An 18,229-nucleotide genomic window follows, 5' to 3' on the forward strand; every position below is an offset into this window, starting at 1 on the left:
ATCGACTCTTTCTTTCAGATTCCAGGTTTTGTCATGATTTGATTAAGATGTCCAAATTTCATTTAATTTCGATTATAATTTTTAAAAAATTTCTCCTTTCGGGGCAACATTTAGAGCTCAATGATTACATGGTCATCATGATAATCATGTCATGTGTCATTGTGCTGAGAGTTTAGCAATAGCTTTATTACGCTTAAACATTTCAAATACAATGGAGTACATAATGTCTAATTTTCTTCTTTGATCGAACGTAAATTATAATAAATATTTATTTTAATATATAATAATAATTCTCAGTATAAGGGAACAAAGCGTACATCGCACCATCAAGTAAATTGAACCGCATGGGACATTAGCTTTAGAGGTCTTGTACTTCCTATGAAGTGATTTAATTTAGATGTGGTGCAATACTCCCTACTTTCCCCTAGTATATATGTATATATATATTGTTTCTTTCTTTTATATATTGACGTAATAGGACTAAGAGTTGCAACAACGGGAAATATATTATTTATTGTTACAATACCAACAATCAAAATCAGGTTCATGGACCATCGTTATATTTCATTGCCTAGGATTCTTGAAATTTAATTTGTCGACAAACTAAATTTTCTTTTACGCTACAATAAACCTGATTTAAATTGTTACCACAAGCTATAAAATTTATTCCGATTCTCCCACTAATTCTCTAATATATTGTTATTATCAATATTATTTTTATTTGTTATTATTATTACTGTCGTTTTAATTTGCTTTTAATTTTTTTTTTATTTGTTTAGAAATTGAACGTATTTGTATATTCTTGTGTATACATATGGTATAGTATCTGGCGTATCTAATAACTTTGGTATTTGATTATTCGTGTAGTAATGATATTTAATAACGATTTTTGAAAAATATCTGGAGGAATAAATTCGATGACAGAAATTATTATAACCGAAGTGACGTCAAAGATTTTTTTTCCCCCCAACACTTGATGGGGAAATATTGACTTTTGTTGTACACTATAAGGACACGTTTACAATTGATTCCAAATTGCTAATAGCTATAATTGATTTCGTAGAATATTGTCTAAATAGGATAATTGTTTGGAAAAAAATATACGTATATTTAATAATTGTTAATCATAACTGACCTTGTGGTGCAACGATGCACTCATGCATGATCAATTGAGAGGACGATAATCGATAATTTCAAAATAATTGTCTTACGAAACAATCAGAATACATTATTACTCACGTCTGTACGTGTCCAGCCCAATACATATATAATGATCTATCAAGCTTAATTTCACAGGTTTTACGTTTATATAACAATTAACATTACATTTCATCATCACGTCACTAGGTACATTAGCGATGATCTCTTATTTTCGTTTGTCGTTGCAATTATTATTATTATTATTATCATTATTATTAATATTTTTGTAAGTATTTATTTGAATTGTGCTAGTTTATTACTAAATATATTCATTGCCAATTTCAATATGATTCCAAAGTTTATAGATAACAGAACAACAAAGTTTTTAATTTTTTTTTCATTACAAGGGTTTCTTTATCGCTGGATAATTCGAAACTACCGAAAGCTGTTAATATTACATGCGGCTCTTGATCAATTGAACGAGTGTTAAAAAATAACAAAGTTGAACTAACTAATAATTCATATGCGTGAGAGAAACGTGAAATTTTACTTCCACCACTCGTTCAATGATGAAGTACTGTATACAATTTGTCTCAAATTCCTACCATCGATTCTATGTATTGTATGCATACATAATATCTTTAATAGATAACATTAAACATTTAGTATCTATTTTTTTTTTCACGCTACATGAATAAATAATTACCGCGCAGTTCTTATGGTGACATTCTCGTTTACTTTTTATAGATGCTTGTTAACTGAGGACTTTTTATCAGGTCCTATTCGTACATATCAACACTTCGTACGTATGTGCTGCAGTTCAAATAATTATGACCCCTCAAAAACTGGCCAATAGTTTGTAACAAAGTTTTCTTCAAATTCTGAGTTCATATTATGGAATCCGATTGATTACATTGATTGGTTCTCATCAGACTGAACCAAATATTCAAAAGAATTACTCGGTTCTTCTTCATCGCATTGTTTCACTTTCAGAAGTACCTCTATTCACTTATTCCAAAAACAAAGAAGAAAAAAATCAGTTACATTGTAAAAACAATCGTTTGTAGCTCCGATACTTATTGTGGATTATTATTTTTTCTCACAGTCAGTCTTAACGGTTGCCGATCAGTCTTTTCAAAACTAGATCGAGTTTAATTGCGTTTGTTCAATACGGTGTATATTTTTAATAAGTGTAGCATAAATATCATAACTCCAATGTTTTCAATTTTATTAATTATCTGTAGTCTGAAAATTACAAGATTCTGTAGATAATTACCGTCAACATTATTCACAATTAGCGAAATTCATTAAAATTATTGAACTGCATACTTTCAAATTCTGCTTGAGATTAGAGTTGAATGCTTGTAAGATTTTACACCGAATTGCATGATAGCTATTGATTACAATATGTAGAGAATGTTACCATATGAAACTCGCTGGTGGAAAATAGAAAAAATAGAAATGTCAAATTGCGACACAGAATAAAATCGTGTGAGGGATTACCAAAACCGATCCCAAGTGATATATCGTCAGTTTAATAGAAGATATAATAATATTATTCAATTTAATTGAGAAAATTCTACAAAAAATATCTCTATGCTACGATAATTCTATCGTATTTCAATCTAAACGATTGAGGATGCAGCCAATCCATTTTGCACATCTTGAAATCCGCGAAGTTTGTTTTTCAATAGACTTCAGGCGGCTTACATCGTCGTTCATGAATTATTTTTTTTGTAAGAACAAACGCTCGTATAATTAATTTCAATAAATATAAATATAATATACAAATATTAAGAAAAGTAACCACAAGAAATATACAGGATAGTAGATACTTTCATCATGTTAAGGCTGCGTTAATTATTGTCTTTCTTCAATCAATTTATATTCCTCTCGTGTCGCGAGGAGCCTTTACTTCGATGTGTCGCATCCTTTCCTACGCTATACACGAACAGCTACACACCATTTACATTACCCTATATTGTTATATGTATTTGGTTATTTGGTTTTATTTTCGACCCCATTGTTTCTTTTCGTTTATACAGACATTTTATACTGTGTATGTGATTGCAAATATACAAACCGTTACTATCGTCAGATGGGATAAAATACATCAAGTATTTCATTTTTGTCACGAGCTAAACGGGCCATCACTCCCGTCATTTTTCAATCTTTTATCCAAGATTAGTTTATTCATCTTCCGTTTTTTCCTTAATCAACTTTATCCCCTACTGTCGATGGCAACTATTATTATTAGACCATTTATACATAATATATAATATAATTCTAACAATTAATATATAAATATATAAACAACGCTGAACTAATTTTTCCTTTTTTTTTTTTAATTCCTTTTTTGTTATTTGATTATTAGTACAAATTTCAACTAAACTAATTTATATTGTTTTAAAGTGAAGCTTTCGATGTCTTGTGCAATGTAATATACATATGATAAACTTGACGGAACTGCATACATCATATCTAAGCGAACTTCTTACTTCTTACATCTTGTTCATTTGTTCGTTTGAAAAGTTTATGTGTCAAGATTTCTCGATAACATACGCATTAATTCTATCTTCTAATGGTTTGTTTCAATAATAATAATTAACAATCATAATAATACTGATTAATGTATTGTCACACGAATGCGGCAGATCCCCGTTATTTTTGTCAATATTTCTTCTCCCGTATACACACGCATGGTTTACGCTGGAATGTTTTTAGGTTTATCAAATCCATACGCTCTTCATGGAATAAAAAATATTCCCGTAACGACCGTATCAAAATCTTATTATGGATAATAAACTCGAATGAACTGCCAGCATTGCAGTTACATTCCATTCTCTCTTTTTTAGCTATTTTTCATTTTTATCCAGATTAATGAGCTTCTAAATAAATTATTCCTATTGAGTAACTCTTTCATCTTGTTTGTTCGAAATTAATTTTGCTCCGCATTTTTTTCTATTTATTAAAGAAGTGGTCATGTTGAATCTAACGATCAATTTGTGTGATTACTATGTTTTTTTCCTGGTACTATACTCATATATATTTATCCAGATAAAGGCAATGCGGTGATTTAAGTTACTTGCGACAAATCCTCTTTGGTCTGTAATTAGGAAATTCGAAATAGAAACTATGATATTACGCCTAATCATAAAAAATAAAATAAAGAACAAAAAAACTGCTTCTCGATTGATCAAGGAGACGAATTCGTTTCAGAGAAGCATCATTTCATCATCGAGTCAAATATACTTTGCAGAATATAAATTGTGTTTCCTCGAATTCCCTCTGTCTATGTTCTTATAACTAGCCTAGGGTGTATCAAGTTATTCTCGTAGCTCAGATGGACGAACATCATGTAATATTTAGTCAGCCTAATCAGTTTGGGATTCATTAGTTTTAATACGAATTGACGCTATCAGAGTGGAATGGCTTGAAACTTGAGACTATTATAAACTGTTAACTCGAATTACAAATATGATTGAACTGTCATAAAACCTGGAAATCACAGAATGAGGAATACATTATTTGGAAGCTCTATAATGTGACATTGCACCGTCTGGCAACCATCAAATTAAACTATTTCTCGTTGTAAGCGTACGACGGAATCCTGACCCTAATTCAACTTATATTGAATCGCTAATGTTCTATTAACCCAAAACGCACAGTAGGGAGAAGCTAGACAATCAATCAATTGTTTTTTTTTTTATGACATATGTTTTCAACTACTCATACCGGGGTAAAGATATTTAGGATACCGATACAAGTTGTTCTGTGTCATCAAGAAGTTGTCAGAGATTCAAGATAACAGGTATCAGATACCATTAGCTCGGCTCACGATCTCTTATTTTCAGATCTCTAAAAGATCGTTTTTTGTTTTATGTTTGATTATCGGAAGCTCACAAACATCTTAATCTCCAGAGGATAGACAATCGGATGCCAAAATACTGGGTCATTCCTTTTCCGAGCGTCATTGTCATCACCAATATGTGGCTGTGTTGAATTTTTTCGCTCAAATTTTTTTACGTGGAAACTTAGACAAGATAAATATATAACAAAAAAATATCTTACCAAACTGAACGTGATGACTGCGAGTTTAATTTTCTTGCCACTGTCGCTGCATCGGTAGATTTTCACTGGTATCTATCCCACAACTGTTTATCTACTGCTTAAAACAGACTGGGACACATGGGAGGATTCATTTCACCGAAAACGTTCAGTTCATACAAGGATGCGAACGCGATGAAAATCAGATACCAAGCCATCAAGACCACCCCGTATCGTCGGTCCAATTTCCAGCCGTTCAAATGAGTCGCTACTACCAAAAACACTACTGTTGATAGCAACGATATCGTCGAGTAAGTTAAACCTAAACAAAGCATTTAAATATCAGAAATAATCGTGAAAAATGGCGAGAAATTTGCGACAAAGTATATTATTCGTTTTATCGTACCTCTGCTCGTAACATTGACGTGTGAACCTGGTTGAATCATAGCAGTTTGAATGAACCACGGGAGTCCAAGGCAAACCAGAATGTCGAAAACGTTGCTACCGACTGCGTTACTTACAGCCATGTCTCCCAGTCCTTCTTTTATAACGGCTAAGGACGACAAGGCATCTGGAACGCTCACTCCTGCAGCCACAAATGTCAAACCCATCACCGTGTCTGGGATACCCAACGTACTCCCTGAAAACAACGAGGAATGTAGGTGGATTATTCCGCCCAAATGATACAGATATCAGAGAATACGATGACGATAAAATCAATATACAGCTTACCAATTATGGTGATCATCCAGACCATGAAATAGCTGTAGAAGCTGATCCAAATCATGGATACACAGAAAGTGAAGGGGTACCATCTCTTCCATTTTTCCTGCCTACAGTCCGGCATGCTGAGTCGACACATAAAGTGTATAGGGTACACCAGGCCCCAGGAAAAAAGTCCCCACCTTCCTCCATCAATTGGCATAACTAATGGAGATATTTCGTTAGGATCGGCCTCTTTTGCTTTGTAATACTGGGGCTGTGCTGGGCACGGTGTTGGTTTAGTAGCCTGCGGATTAGAGCCGTCCTGCATACTGTTACCTGGAAGAATCGAATCACGGCTTACATGAAGGGACTTGAGACTGTTCCAATTATTGTTACAGAGTAAGATGGGGGAAAAAAAACAATGCTCATATTTTGCACCTTCGCTCTTGATTTGATCGGTAACTGGTGAATTAGGTCCGGTATAAGAGAGTCTTTCCTCCTGAAGTGACCTGTAGCTAACCAACGCACTCTCTTCGGCAGGATCGCTGTCTTTTGGCAGGTATGGTAGATTCAGAGACTTAGCCCAGCGTTCCAAGCGCTCGTTAAATGATAAAACCACACAATAAATAGCGTATGTTATCAGCATGAGCAGCGCCTCAGGCCTAGAATTGATTTATCATGACATTGTATTGAGATGTGGCAAAGAGGAATTGGGAGTTGTTTAAATGAGATACTTACCAAGATATCGATTCGTTGTAAATAGTACCAAGCATAACAAGAATGGAAATTGCATAGAAGAAGCAGTCTCTGCAGAGTGGCCACCAATTTAATTTTGAGACTGTTCCAGAACATAGGCCACAAACCGATATCACAAACATTATGTTGAAAACTGCACTCCCTATCACTCCGCTTACCTGAAAAATTAAAACATCTTACATTCTGAAGCAGAGAAGTCTTTGTATGTCGAATAGATGAATAAAAACAAAGCAATGGTATAATAGATTTTCTATACCAGGCCACCTACCCCAATATCATCTTTTGCAAAGAAAACTCCTATAACGACAGTTGCCAATTCCGGAGCGGAAGAGCCTGCTGCCATAAAGGTGGCCCCAGCAACATCCGGGGAGAGTCTTAGTTCTGTGAATCGGATAACAAGGAGGTTGTTAAGGTTGTTAGCGCCAATAGTTAATATGTATCATGCGATATGATCACCTTCACAAATCCTGTCCAAACTAGAGACGAAATAGTCATCGCAGACAATGGCTAATCCAAGGAAAGTGTAGATAGCGACAAGCACATGAATTATCAGGCCACCATGCTTCCGTGCCTCTGGCCCCATCAGCGGTCTGGGAAATTGTTCAATAGCTGGAGCAGAACAGTTAGGTCTGCGTGGTCTATAAGTTGGTCGTATATCTTCTGATTCTGTTGTAACTCGAACGGGCATCCCCTGCAATATTTCAGAGTTCATCGTTATTACTTAGAAGACTTTTTGAATGAAGCAATGGGGAGCAAAACAGAGAAGAATCGCATGAAAGCTGCCAACTTACCGTAGTATTCGGTTTTCGATTCTGCAGATTATTTGCTTCCCCCTTAGATTGGGCACTGGGTTCTTCACGCTGTTTATTTTCCTTTAGGCTCTCGATTGTCGGTTTTTGCATTTGTAATAATGACTCTTTCGTGACGGAGCTTGGAGTACCGACTTTATTACCGTCATCCGGAGTCTTCCTGTTCTCCAAACGCGCTGTTTCATGGTCTTTACTGATCTGCGATAGGACGGAAACAGGCTGATCTAAATCATCCGCTGTAGTTGTTGATGTATAAACCGATGTCGTAGTCTGTACCAAAACGTAAAGTAGAAAAAGACCCACGTGCAAAGGCCATTTTTCCCTCCGTGTCAACCTGCGTGGTTTATTTCTCATAGACGGCTGTTTCTGTAACACAATTAAGCATCTCGAAATACAAAAATAATCGTATCAGTCAGCGGTTGTATCCATGGTTTTACCGCATACGATAAATACTTTATCCATATCAAATAAAGCAGCGAGATATTTCGTGGATCACGAGAAGAACGTCGTACAAATTTTGAATAGTAAATATAACATAAAGTACGAGAGATCGTTAATTGAGCTGGCAATTTTAGTCAGCAAGGGAAATCTTTAAGCGTACTCGTTGCGCCTGTCTGCTTAAATTCCGGAAGCGAGGGTGTTCGAAGCAAAAAATGCGAGTCTTTCATTTTCAAGACCCTTGTGACTGCTCTTATATCGTCATCAAAACTCAGATCTAACGTTGTGCTACGGGGCGGTTCAATTAAAAATTAAAATTGTAAAAAATTCAATGAATCCCAAGGGGTGTTCATCATAGCATTTTCGGCGTAGATTATATCGGGCGATCTCTGTACGAAGAATAAGCAGCAGTGGGCAGTAGCACCAGTAGCAGCTGGTTTCCCTCTAGCATCGATTCCTTCTTCCTTCCTCGTCTGGGAAAAGCTCGTTCCTCGTCGGTTTGCCGCAGCTCTTTGCCCATGACGATCAATCCCTCCTTCTCCCAAAGCGACCGCCTACGATATCCTCCCTTGCAATATAATACCTTGCCTAGGGGATGCCGACCACCGGCCGAAAATTTATCTCGCGGCATCTTTGAGATTTTCTCCATGGCAGCGACGAGCTTTTTCTGTGCGTCAGGTGAAACGGGGATCAAAGGTCAAACCTTTTGCTAAAAGTATACTGTACAGAAATGGGATGGAAAAATCAAAATGGCGTCAATGAATGAAGACGAAAGAAATATTCTAGGATATTTCGAGGGTAATTAAAATTTAAAATGCCTGATTCTACTCATATATTGCGAATGAAGTAAACCTAATTCCAAGGGGTATCGAATATATTCGCGGTACGCTTCAAGCTTCCCATTTGCAGCTTCCCATTTTTCCACATACTTTGGCCAGCTTTTCTCTTCTATCATCGATTTCTCCGACCCTAAATTCTACTATAGCGCATCGATATCAAAAGATATATACTGATCGCGCGTGAGGCGTCGCCGCTTTAGCACCCCATCCCTTATCACATTTGTATTGTGTGCAACAGAAATATAGGTCATGTATAGCAACGATTCGGATTCGAAAACTGAATCCGAATCTCAAACTTCAATCTATATCGATGAGAACGAAAATGCAATTGTTAATATTTTTTGGAAATACACGTCAGACGTTCCTGTGTTATACGCACAAATTTTATTTTCCACATCTGGAAATCGATGGTAATTAAATTAGTCCATCTGAATTCTCAGTCAACGGCCTGCTCTCTGCTTTTTATTTTGTTCAGCTTTATTTTTATATATTTTCTTCCCACACACAATTCAACTTCAATGTGATTGGCCAATTTGTAATCGATCGTCAAGCAGTTTCGTATGTATGGATATCTGATATATTGTATATAAACTAATAACGTGTATAATTACCGCGAAAAACTGTATCAATTCCTGAGTACGAAGTACAACACTTATTAACACACAATAATAATGGTATTCGCGAAAAACCGACAAAAATTGAGCAAAAATCCATTCGCCTCCTTCAAACTCCGAAGACCCTCCGCAATAGCGATGATAGAAATAATAATAAAATACATCACCTCAACGCTCGCGACAAATTTTTCATCGTTACCTTCGCTGACAATTTGTCACTGACACTTCGAATATTTTTGAAATATAATTTACTTTACGTACGTTCAAATTTTGGTTCGCCATTTTGAATTCCTGTTTGATTTTTTTCCATACGTACACGCACATTAATTCGGATTAGAGTCTCTTAATTTTTTACTTAAACAAAAATCTACTTTGGGTCGGAGATGAAAAGAGTTGCACACGAGAGAGGGATATGGAGCTAGAGGCAGAGAGAAAGAAAATGAATGAAAGAGAGAGATAGGCACGATGATTGATCGGAAGAACCTTCGTAAAAAGTGAGCTTAAAATCCTTTAGCTGTCGATGGTTCACATCAACTTGCGAAAAGCACGCACGCATCGAGGTTGAGATAATATTTGAGGATCATGGCGAATAATATGGCGTATGGGGTGTTACGCGATGATTAAAAAAGAATCGTTCACATTCTCGGTTGTTTCAAATCCGCTGTTGAAAAATCAAAGCTAATATAATAGTTGAATGCGTGAATTTGATTGCACGGATAATAATAGAGATAACAGGGAAGAGGAAGAGAAAAAAAGCTGTGCGAGAAGGCCCGATTGGAGCAAAATAATAAAGATTAAAATAAGAAGAGAAGGCATCGCGAGCAGCACAACGGGGTGTCTTCATTTATTGGATTAGCTTTATTTTTCCAGACTCATTGCACGAACACACATACCAATACCGACCTACCTCTTGACGTCAACCACTAGATTTATCTGTTCCACCCCCGCCGCCACCAACTCTTCTCGCTCCCGGCTAAAGTTCCAGTAAATAATAAGAACCACCTCCGAACCAAAATACACCCACCGTGCCTGCAGGCAGGGATCGTAATTGAAGGCCTTCTCATGATTCTATTTATTTATCTCAGTTGTATAACAAAACATTAAAAAAATGTGGAACGATATTTATATTATCATTATCTTCATCTACCAGTTTCTCTCAATAATTTATATCGGCAAATGATCATTTCTTTCGAGTTTCGTTTGGTGCAGGTATAATTTGTTAGTTTTTCATATTGGTTCCCAATGACGATTGGATATTTTCTTTCTTTGCTCTTTGATTCCTTTTGTTTCGACGCGATTTACACCATTCATATGAACGTAAAAAAAGGATCGTCAATCATGCGAAGAGTGTAGAAAAAATTACCAACTTCCACGCTCCGAATGAGCTAGATAAAACTAAATGGGTGGTGGTTTAATCACTGTAGCCGGTTATTAATTGAACCGTATTGGTATTGGTGCCCATTACGTGATTGACTGCCGTTCGATAACCTCGGGGGTTCAACTTGATCGGTAGTCATTGCACGTCCAATCGAAACAAATCATCCCCCTTAGGGTTTTAGGACTTCCATTTATTGAATTCCACTCCACATTCGACGCAGTAGTACAAGGACCTTTCCTATTTCGATCATAAAAATAAATTAACCGACGTAACAGTTCTTTGCGTTTGTTCCTTCCTTTTTTCATTCATTAATGTATTTGTTAAAAATGCATGGTGTCGGGAGAAGAAAGAATAAAAAATGGCTAACCCATTTCGTGATACGAATAATTCAAACAGAGTGTCATTTCGAACAAAAAAATATCACTCCCCCAAGTATCAGAGATTCTGGAATGCGTGAAATTGAAATATATTTCTTCCTCATTAACAGACTGAACCGGTACTGGAATTAGCAGGTTGGAGGTTCTGCACGAGATAAGGCTTTTAAGGGGATGAGATATAGTCACGAGGAAAAATACGTATCAGAGTCACAGTTCGGTCGACAAAAAAATATGACAAACTATTGCGTGCATCTTTATCATATAATATTATTCCACCGAAGAAACAAGATGACACTATAGCCGCTCGAGTAATAAAGATGGGATAACGTATCAAGAGAAAGCATGACGATGATGCATTTGATATATGCAATGTGGTGAGTGCGGTAATGAGCTTATACCTATAGAAGTCCAGGGAGGAGAGAGGTGGGAAGTCGCGGAAGCCGAGATTAAATTTATAAGAATGAGAATACTGCACAACTACGTTGTGTAATAACGTTAAGTGGTACATCAATGTTTGTATACCTGAATCGATTTCACGATGCTCCAGAAAATTTCTCTAAAACAATTAATGATCAAATTTTTTTATTCGCATATTTCCGTTCTTTTTGTTTTTTTCAGTTACCAGATATTTTCCTCATCCTTTAAATCTTTCGATAATGAGACAAAAAAAAAAAATCAAAAAGTTCAACCAATTCGCTCAAATCACACAGTAAACGGTCTTCGTACCCATGCGGGTCGGTTATTTTTTATTCTTACACCTCAAAAAAAAAAAAAAAAACGTGTTGAGGGTGTATTTTTAGACACGGAGTATAACGATAGGGGAGTGTGTAGTATAACGGTAAAATTATTGATTTGCATAAACAGAGAGACGTGCCGCATGATGACAGTAGCAGTTTGAAAGTCCTATCAAGAAAAAATAATATAAGGATGAGGTGTAAGATTTTCAGATCGAACTTGCGTTATTATTGCGATGATGAATACTGAAAATTTTGACGGAAGTTACAATACAATTCAGTAAAACGCGACCTTTAATTCTTACCTCCACAGTGCTGCAGAGTCCTTCGGTCATTTTTTTATGATATTTCCGGTTGCGGTAGGTTTTTACTTTTCATAAATTCACTTGTTTTCTCAAAACCGAATGCACCACATGATTTTATTCAATCACAGTTAAACGGTTCGGAATTTGCTGACAGTTACAGTCTGGAAAACTACCCCTTTGCGATTTTTTTATTTTTATTTTCTTATTCCTTATTGTTTAACAGCTTATTTTGTTTTACTTGTATTCCGGTTGCTCGAAAAAGCCTCTCGTGTAAAGCTAGATGGCTGAGCAAATGTGCTCCGAATTCGCAAGGACGTTTTTTGAGCTTTGTTCTTCAATACAGGGGTGGTTTTTTCAGATTTTTTTTAATGATATGCATGAAAGTCTAATACATCTTCATGTATGTACGAATAGAACAGACTGTCAAATTATATCTTCGGAGCTAAGCGACGTGCTTCTTCGAGCTATTTCGCGTGTAATGAGCTGATTTCCATGCTACACCAGAATCGCGCAAGCGCTGGTTTCTCGCCTACCTCTACCGTTTTCTACTCGACTAGGCCGGTATTCATTACTCGCGTGCGCAGTGTTTTTTGCAGCAACTTCTTTTTTACTCCTCCCATAATTACTAATAAACGTATCACCTGTGATGCATCAATCTGCTATTATCAATTTGTTTTACCAATTATGAAAATTTTTAAGTCATCGCCGTATAAGGCCCCTGGGATCGTATGCGGTTTTCTGAAACCGGTTGAAATTTTCTGGAATTTCAATGGGACCGGAAATTGTTAAGGAGAGATCGTCGTCGCAGCTATTGAAAATTATATGCAGTCGTTATATCGGCATTTATTATTATGTAACTTAAACATGTAGATGATTTATAAATATTTATATAGATCCATATGCGTTTTTGTATCTCTTATATTTTCAGCTCTCTGTACTATTATCTTGGATTTTGGGTAAAGTTCACGGAATATCCTCCGCTGTTTGGGTCTTGTTTCAGCTCGAAATTATCTGTGGAAAGACCAAACGGTCTAAGAACCAAATTTCCGAGGTCTTTAAGCTTTCCCATCATTTCCGTTTTCAGTTTTTCGTTCCTCTCAGCTATGAGTGGCGGCAATCTCTATTGGCAAGTATAAACATTCTTTATGAGCAATTTTTATGCTTTTATTAACCAACTTCAAAGCAAAGTAATTTGCAACTTCAGATTCACTTACTCTTACTGCATAGTTGGCTTCGCTGTGAGCTGGATCAAAGGTAAGAATCTTTTTAAAGTCTTCGAGAGCTTCGTCCAGTTTATCTGTCTCTTCGTACAACAGAGCCCGACGCAGATAAGCCTTCACGTAACTCGGATTCAACTCTACAGCTTTGGTGCAGTCAGATATAGCAGATTCTTTCTCATCCTGGTGGTAGGAAAGATTGAAACTTTTGATCTTATTAATGTCAATGTTTCAGAACCACTAGATTCATTCTACTATGATGTTCTGTATTGAATTTTCCTGGAAAACTCTAGCGCTCTCACCATGTATTTAATTTTAGAGGCTGCTCTATTGGCATACAAAATTGCTCTATCCTTATCAAAGGCCAAAGGGCAGGTTTGTAAGCCTCTAGTATAAGTTACCATAGCTTTTTGGTATTCTCCATTTTTAAAGAGCTCATTACCCTCGTTCTTCAGATACTGTGCTTCTTTCTTCAATTCCTAGAAGATGTGTTGGTGAAAAATTTTCCGTGGGATTACCATAGTTAGCGACAAATATTCTCCAGACCTCCAGGACATCTTTGAGCACTTAAACACTGGTGAAACACATACCTCTCTTTGATCATCCGTCAGCTCAACTTCTCTGTCCTTTAATGCTTCTTCGTCAACAAAATCATCCGGAAGTTCGTTCACTTTAGTCGCATCATCTGACTCCTGATCATCCTTGCCTATATCGGCAAAGGGATCATTGTTGGTACCAGAGGTGCAACTTTTTGTTGTTTTATCATCAACACTCGTCTCTTTAAAATCAAGATCTTCATTGGTTCTCTCTGTTTCTGGCGTGATTTTTATCGCAGATTCAGCCAGGTCTCGTGTTAACTCTTCTATTATTTCCTCGTTCGATTGCAGTCTATTTGGACAACTATTATCCATATTTAAATCTAAAAACTAAGTACTACGACGTGTATCGACCGATTACCGAGAGATTTGACTTTTAGGTTAGCTGTCAGTCATAACTTGCAGGGTCCCAGTCAGAAATCAAAATCTTGGATTGTCCCAAATCATCAACGATACGACGAATGAGAATTAAATTTCCAGGAAGTTGAAAACTGAACACGGAATCAATGTCAAGACAATTGTGTCAAGAATCATTTGCAATGTATTTGAGCTCACTGAACCTCTTTCGCAATTCTCGGTCGTTGACTGAGCAATTTTTTCAGGTTAGTTGTCTTTGAAATCGAAATTAGTTCTAGATTTGTCCACAGATGGTTCTACTGGCCAACAATCGCGGCAAAGCCAACAATCACTGTAGCTTTGAATGAGCTAACGTTCAATGAAATAAGTCGGATGAATAGAAATTCTTTCTAACAGTACATAAAAATATATACACAAAAATAAAAGTATATATACGAATAGATGAAAATATCAAGCTTCAAAATATACCGCGCTGTTACAGAATAAAATGACTAACAACTCATCCTATTTTAAAAACTACAAATTTGAATCAATTTAATTCAGTAGCTTTTGAATTTCATAGATGCAGCACACAAGAGTCTCACAAAAATTAGGGAATAGGACTGCAGAAAAAAAATTAACTTGGCGTTGACCGTAGACGAGGAAGAATGTAATACTTATTGAAAGCTGTGTGTCATTACATGACATACCTATATCGGCTGACGTGCTTCAAACTAATCTATGATAAGATAGCAATATATCTATCGAATGAATCCAATTGGCAAAGTAGTCGATGTGCAGACCAAATAGAGTGAATTATAACATCCGTTAAACAATTCATTGATTTTTTTTTGGGTTTATTGCCCGTTTAATATGTACGTATTCCAATTTGTCTAATCAAGCTTGGTTCATTGCAGTATGAATTGGCATACATGTTTATAAATAATAGAAATGTTACTCCGAGTGTCATAAAATGGTGTCAATTGCATGTATTGAATTCACCAGGATTTCATGAATTCCAGACTTTAAAGTGTCTCAAAAGTATGAATCCACTCTGTATAATTTGAGTGTTAACTTTTAAAATTTACAATGATTCGACGTGTCGGATTTCAGAAATTCGATATGCTTGCATAGTCTGCAGTTACTTCACATGTTTGTGAAAATCGTTGAAATTCATCAAATTCATTTCCAAATTTCAAAATCTAATTTTCATTTTACTTGTCTAACAGGTGGATATCATTCTGACGGCTAAAACTGCATATTTATACATAATCGAAGCTACCGGAGCGGATGATGAATAACAGTTGTTTTTAAGTTATAGCAAATAGTGAATTATTGATCCATTTGAAATCTGATTCGCTTCTGCTTGGTTTTTTTATGGCATAAGATAACAACTACATGGACAGAATCTGATAGCGTTCACCTCGCTGTATAAATTCGACCGTTGAAAAACGAAATTTGCAGTAAATCAGTGAAAATTACAAGATATTCTATAAGTTTTGCAGTGTTGGGAATCTTTCACAATATAAATTCAACATAACAAATTAATCCCTGGAACGAAGTGATGCGAAAAATAAATTATTGCAAATTAAACGAGATTCAGAACCACACATAAGTGTTGTGTAACTTGCAGAGTAGAGAATTGGATATACATACTTGAAAAGGGGAAAAAATCAAAATCGAAAAACAAATAAATCAATGAATATAAAAAAATAAAAAAAATAAAAAATAAAAATCACTTTCAAAAATGGCCAAAAAATACAGTATGTTTCTGACTGTGACGGCGTTCATGTCAATCGTATCTGTGACTATAATCTGCATATCCATGGCCACTGAAAACTGGATTAGTTCAACAGTTTCCCCCGCATCGGGACTGATAGCGTACGGAAACTCAGAAGTGAATTATGGCCTTTTTGAAGGGACTTTGATAAGAAGAATCGTTCAGACGCCCACCATATATGATCTTTACAGTAAGAGATAATTATTTTCATTCTCACCGCATCCTAATTGCGTGGCAACTTTTGACGAACAAAAATTGTTGATAATCGAGAGGAAAAAGTGCAATGATCGACCAGTATAAAAATCGTTGCGTTATGTGCCTTTTCCATAGTTACCTGCATTTGGGGTTCGAACGCCTGTGCATGGAGTTGTATGTCGACACACGAAGAGAGGATAACGGAAGTAGAGACGCTTTTAGCCGGTGGTTTGCCGAGTTTCGCTTGCACTCCCAGAGGGTCATCCTCGTCGTCCAGCGGGGTCACTGTAAATTCGCGGAATGGCACAGGTAAATTTTGCATCTCTTCCAGGGCACAATCGAAAATAAATAAAAAAAAAAATAGTCAAACCTGTTACAACGCTGCATTCGGTTCCCCTTTTGTTTTCAGATATCCCAGCTTTGGTGAACGCAGGAGCTTGGGTGAGCAACGTAATTTTTATGGTTCTGTTTCTCACAGCAGCCGTAATTTCCGCCGTACTTTCAGTGATAAACAGTATTTGGAACCCACCTGAAACATATTTTAACGTTTTGGTAAGTTTCCGTATTAGCTCTGACAATGACAACTAGGATTGACAAATAATTTTACAGAGAAGAAGAAATGATAAAAAGCTCCTGATGCCACTTGAGGCAATAAAAAATAATAATCATGAAGAGAAATACAACTTATTTTGTATTTCAGGGTATTTTTATTGCCAACATCGTGGCCGGGTGTTTGAACGTCATCCCGGTTCTAATCTCGGCAATTCATTATGCGATAATTACACAGGAAGATGTTGCAATCAGAGATACCATCGTAGGAGAATTTACGTCCAAATCAATTCTCTCATTTTCATTTTGGTGAGCATCTTTTGGTACACTGCATTTATATTGCATTTAATCGATTACTCGCAGGTGATTAAGACATATATTTAAATAATTTTCCCTCATTTTTCAAACTCATACAGGATTCTCCTGGTACCGGTTGTCTTACACGGCGTTAATATTGGATTATTATTAATTCGCGAATGGCTCATAAACAGCGAACCGCCCGAAACGAAAATTGACATCGACGAATTCGCCGACGGAACCATAGTTCTTTTCTAACATAAATTATTGTCATGATCATCAAAAAGTTGATCATTGAATAACGATAATTTGTTGATGAGAAATAAAGAGAACGATTTCCGACAATGAGAGTCGGAAGAAAGGATAAATCGAAGAATCTAAAGATTAAACTCGAAGAAGTTCATGCATAATTTCTTGAATAATATTTACCATCAAAAACATGTTTTATTGATAAAATTGATGGTCAGAGCAGTTCTACTCATTACATTCTGTTCCCTATTCCCTAGGTATATTTCCTCGAATTACGACAACTACTGTACGAATAGATTTGCACACATTTTACTTGTGGCAATTTGGCAATCTATATGTAGGCATTGACTGACGTATCCAACGAATTAATTACAAGCTACGCATATATAAAACTAAATGGAAAATATTATTTTTTACACTCGACAACGCAGAAAAATGGCGATAACTCGAACAATTTTAAAGATAGATTAACTTGGCTTCCAGATTCGGATTCCTGAGATCAAAATACATAAGAATATCATATAAAATTCAATTCAAAAAAATGTTGATTTTTTACCCCAAAATCGAAAAAACTTCAAGGGGTACCCCTTTGGATTTTTTCGATTTTTGGGCCAAAAATGAGGTATTTTTGAAATCGATTGCAGGGCACTTTTCTTACGCATTTTGACCCCAGGAAGACGAATCCGTTGAGTAAATTAAGCTACGAATTTTTCCCATCGAGATATCCTTGATTTTTCACTTTTTGGATCGATAAATTGGCGATAACTTGATCATTTCGAATGATGGATCAATTTAGCGAACAGATTCGTATTATTGAGCGTGTAATACATCAGAATAGGGTGGTTCGATCAGGATTTAATCTTCTGAA

At 36.0% G+C, this 18,229-nt stretch overlaps 3 protein-coding genes across 6 annotated transcripts; 1 reads left to right on the forward strand and 2 right to left on the reverse strand.

Moving 5' to 3' along the window:
* Positions 1 to 165: 165 nt before the first annotated feature.
* LOC105688483 (probable sodium/potassium/calcium exchanger CG1090) lies at positions 166 to 12,838 on the reverse strand. 3 transcript variants are annotated; one of them, XR_007276952.1, is made up of 9 exons: positions 12,143 to 12,838; positions 7,440 to 7,823; positions 7,105 to 7,339; positions 6,917 to 7,029; positions 6,631 to 6,806; positions 5,920 to 6,554; positions 5,594 to 5,827; positions 5,212 to 5,509; positions 166 to 5,133 (listed from the first exon to the last, which is right to left on the reverse strand). XR_007276952.1 is itself a non-coding variant. In XM_012404848.3 (9 exons), the coding sequence occupies exons 1-9, from the start codon at positions 12,170 to 12,172 to the stop codon at positions 5,310 to 5,312; spliced, it is 1,905 nt and encodes a 634-aa protein (XP_012260271.1). In that variant the 5' UTR covers positions 12,173 to 12,838; the 3' UTR covers positions 166 to 5,309. The 3 variants fall into 3 exon arrangements, 2 of the variants coding, with proteins under 2 accessions (XP_012260271.1, XP_048506065.1); XM_012404848.3 differs by having other exon boundaries at positions 166 to 5,509; positions 5,920 to 6,228; positions 6,331 to 6,554; XM_048650108.1 differs by having other exon boundaries at positions 166 to 5,509.
* Positions 12,839 to 12,969: 131 nt separating this feature from the next.
* On the reverse strand, positions 12,970 to 14,898 carry LOC105688257 (tetratricopeptide repeat protein 1). The gene is made up of 4 exons (XM_012404407.3): positions 13,950 to 14,898; positions 13,662 to 13,838; positions 13,357 to 13,542; positions 12,970 to 13,262 (listed from the first exon to the last, which is right to left on the reverse strand). The coding sequence occupies exons 1-4, from the start codon at positions 14,268 to 14,270 to the stop codon at positions 13,083 to 13,085; spliced, it is 864 nt and encodes a 287-aa protein (XP_012259830.2). The 5' UTR covers positions 14,271 to 14,898; the 3' UTR covers positions 12,970 to 13,082.
* A 153-nt stretch (positions 14,899 to 15,051) lies between these two features.
* LOC105688260 lies at positions 15,052 to 17,583 on the forward strand. Of its 2 annotated transcripts, none has more exons than XM_012404412.2 (6): positions 15,052 to 15,166; positions 15,521 to 16,261; positions 16,402 to 16,575; positions 16,676 to 16,818; positions 16,967 to 17,124; positions 17,232 to 17,583. In XM_012404412.2, exons 2-6 carry the CDS (start codon positions 16,039 to 16,041, stop codon positions 17,368 to 17,370), a joined length of 837 nt encoding a protein of 278 aa, XP_012259835.2. In that variant the 5' UTR covers positions 15,052 to 15,166; positions 15,521 to 16,038; the 3' UTR covers positions 17,371 to 17,583. The 2 variants fall into 2 exon arrangements, with proteins under 2 accessions (XP_012259835.2, XP_012259834.2); XM_012404411.3 differs by having other exon boundaries at positions 15,072 to 15,332.
* Positions 17,584 to 18,229: the final 646 nt, after the last annotated feature.

This window comes from Athalia rosae, chromosome 2, assembly GCF_917208135.1.
Source record: "Athalia rosae chromosome 2, iyAthRosa1.1, whole genome shotgun sequence".
In the NCBI taxonomy this organism is placed as follows: domain Eukaryota; kingdom Metazoa; phylum Arthropoda; class Insecta; order Hymenoptera; family Athaliidae; genus Athalia; species Athalia rosae.